This window comes from Rhagoletis zephyria, unplaced genomic scaffold (assembly GCF_001687245.7).
Source record: "Rhagoletis zephyria isolate East Lansing unplaced genomic scaffold, Rhagoletis_zephyria_1.1 Rzeph_scaffold_00037, whole genome shotgun sequence".
Lineage (NCBI taxonomy): Eukaryota > Metazoa > Arthropoda > Insecta > Diptera > Tephritidae > Rhagoletis > Rhagoletis zephyria.
The window spans coordinates 130,283-133,098 of record NW_016157121.1 but is presented as its reverse complement, the minus strand read 5'-3'; the positions used below and the strand labels follow the sequence as shown (position 1 = coordinate 133,098).

Sequence of the window (2,816 nt, the reverse complement as noted above, 5' to 3'; positions counted from 1 at the left end):
AATCAGCTGATGAATTTAGTTCTGTAGCTGAACAGTTTTAGATCTCGACACTTAACAAACTCCTGCCTATCGTGACTCGGCACAAAAATTTAAAATATTGGTTCCGTACGTCATGCGGACTGCGCCCCTCGTGCGGATGGGCGGGAATGGAGGGTAAAAACCGTTGGGATATATTATTATATTATGTTGTGTTATGATATGACGTTATGTTATGTTACGTTATGTTTTGTTATTATGTTATGTTAAATTATGTTATGTTATAATGTTATGTTATGATGTTATGTTATTTTATGTTGTGTTGTGTTGTGTTGTGTTATGTTATGTTATGCTATCGATATCGTCATGTTATGTTGTGTTGTGTTGTGTTGTATTATGTTATGTTATGTTATGTTATGTTATATTCTGTTATGTTGTTCAACACATTTCACCAAAATTCACTTCAATACTCAACTAAACTCAACTCGGCCTCAACTTCCCTTAATTTACAAGGTCGAATTTCAACCGCTGGGCGAACACTAGTCAGATTTAATAGTTATCGTAATGAGGATATTTATCAACAAATAATCGTTACCGCGCTTAATTTTGAACTGATACTCAATCAAACATATTCTCCCCATATTTCCTGATTTCAAAACTGAATAAATAATGCCTACTACGGTATCCGACGGATGCCATCTCCGCGGATCTAATCCGATTCGCACTGTCATAACAAGCAAGTGTGAAGGATTAGATTCGTGTGACATCCGCCGGATACATGCTTATTCCGGTCCGAAAGATGGCATTCGCACGAATCTAAGCCTTTTCACTGCCATGTTCTGATAGTGCGAATCGGAAAAGAAATGGTCTAATGAGTACATAATCACTTAAATAAACATCAATTTTGTAAGCTAGATGATAAGTAGTGAAAACATTTCGTCCAAGAATTCCTTTATTGAAAAAGTCACGGATTTTTAAAGCTGCCCCTTAAGTGAATTTTTTCAATGTTATTATTTTTTTAATGTTATTGTTTTTTCTTTTACTCTACTTTCAGCTCAAAGTATAGTCAGAATCTGCGAGGAGAAACAATTCCAGTGCGCCAATGGTGTATGCATACCCATCCGTTTCGCATGCGATGGCGATTCAGATTGCAGCGATCACAGCGATGAGCGCATTGCCAATTGCAAGTTTATAGGTGAGTGAACAGACTATACATATATTTACATAATTCGAATAATAAATAAATTAATTAATAATAAGTAGAAAAAGTAAACGAGAAATGTGCACCAACGAGCGTGCGCCATGTATTTATGTGAGAGAATTTATGTTGGACTAAATGCAAAAATGCACATACACAAACATGCGTATATACGTTACAATTAGTTGACTCTGCTTTGGCTGTGAATGTGTATAATTGCTTCAAGGAAATGTGCAACGGATGGGAAAAAATTGAATACCTGTTGCACATTACACATATTTACACAGAAAAATGTAGCTCCTTTAAAAAGGAAAAAAAAACGGTGATTGTTCCAGTGAAACGTAAATGCATGCATGCATTTAGAAAATTGAAGGTAAAAATTATTTTATCTTACTTTCCTGTGAGTCCTTGTGAGAACTGCTGTGCAATTTAGACATTGTGCAAAATTTTATTTTTACTGTCGCTTCTTTTATTTAGCTGCATAATTACTGATGAGTGTATGCAAGAATCTATTCAAAGAAATTTTCTCTGAAACGTACAGATAACTACGCGGCAGCAGCATGCTCGTGTAAGCTTTTGCGCCTTTTTGTGGCAAGGATTTCCTACAATTAGAACTTTTTTTTTACAAATATCGTATGTACAACATGAACACTTTTTTTTTCTCCCTTCCTCGTTATATTCTCTTAAAATATTCAATGCCATGCAAATGGCAATAGTAGCAGTTGTACGAGTGGTTGTACAATGCCGGTATTTAAACAAATACAATGACGCTGAATGAATGTTGCCTGCAACATGTATGCTCAAACGTTTAGCCACAGAAACCGCACAGCCATGCAAGTGAATTAAGCGCATAAAAGCGAATAAATGCCACATAGTAGGGAGTGTTCACCAAGAGTTGTGGATACTTGAAGAGCTACAAGTGCTACGAGTGCTGAACGTTTTAGTTTTTCATTTCAATATCTCCACGCATACATGGAACTGGAAATTTCACTGAAGAAATAATTCTTTTGATTCACAACACAAAGACCTGAAGCCGCAACACATGACTTGTTGTCGTTTTATCGAAGGTTACGTTAGATTATGTCAGGACAGGTGAGACATTGGGCCTTATGCATAAAAAGTGAGCTTAAGCTCAGACTCAGTTTTTGCACTGAAAGGGTGAGCTCAAGCTCAAGAATTTGTTCTGAAAATTGAGTTGGAGTTTCAGCTCACTTTTTATGCATAAGGCCCATCCGTTTCACTTAGATATTAACTGAATTGGCACTTAAGAATGTTTTTGAGTACTATTGTTTTGAACTTAGGTCTTCGCTTCTCTTATGGACTCTGTTGAGCAGCGCCAATGCTCTTCTCTTATCAACGTGATTGAGACAACGGATGGTTTGCCATGTTAACAACCACTATTGAGCCAGTGAACTATCCACTAAAGAAACGTAGACATACGCTGCATAAGAGGTAGAATAAAGCATTCCCTTATAGAAGTCCTCTATGTAAAAAAAGCGTGCAAGACGGTAAATTTAGAGAAAATAATAGCGACCTTAAAGCATTTCTCACTTCCTGAATATAACTATTTATTTATTTATTCAATTCATTAATTAAGTACAACTCAGATAGATTGCTTAAGTTAAATAAAAAAGGAGAAAAA

The 2,816-nt window shown here is 35.9% G+C and overlaps 1 protein-coding gene across 1 annotated transcript in view; it reads left to right on the top strand.

Moving 5' to 3' along the window:
- The window catches only part of LOC108365483 (uncharacterized), a 186,330-nt gene extending 185,151 nt beyond the window's left edge, over positions 1-1,179 (top strand). Inside the window, exon 3 of the mRNA XM_017619519.1 lies at positions 1,031-1,179. Within this exon, the coding sequence (XP_017475008.1) occupies positions 1,031-1,179 (149 nt within the window). The remainder of the gene's footprint in view (positions 1-1,030) is intronic.
- Positions 1,180-2,816: the final 1,637 nt, after the last annotated feature.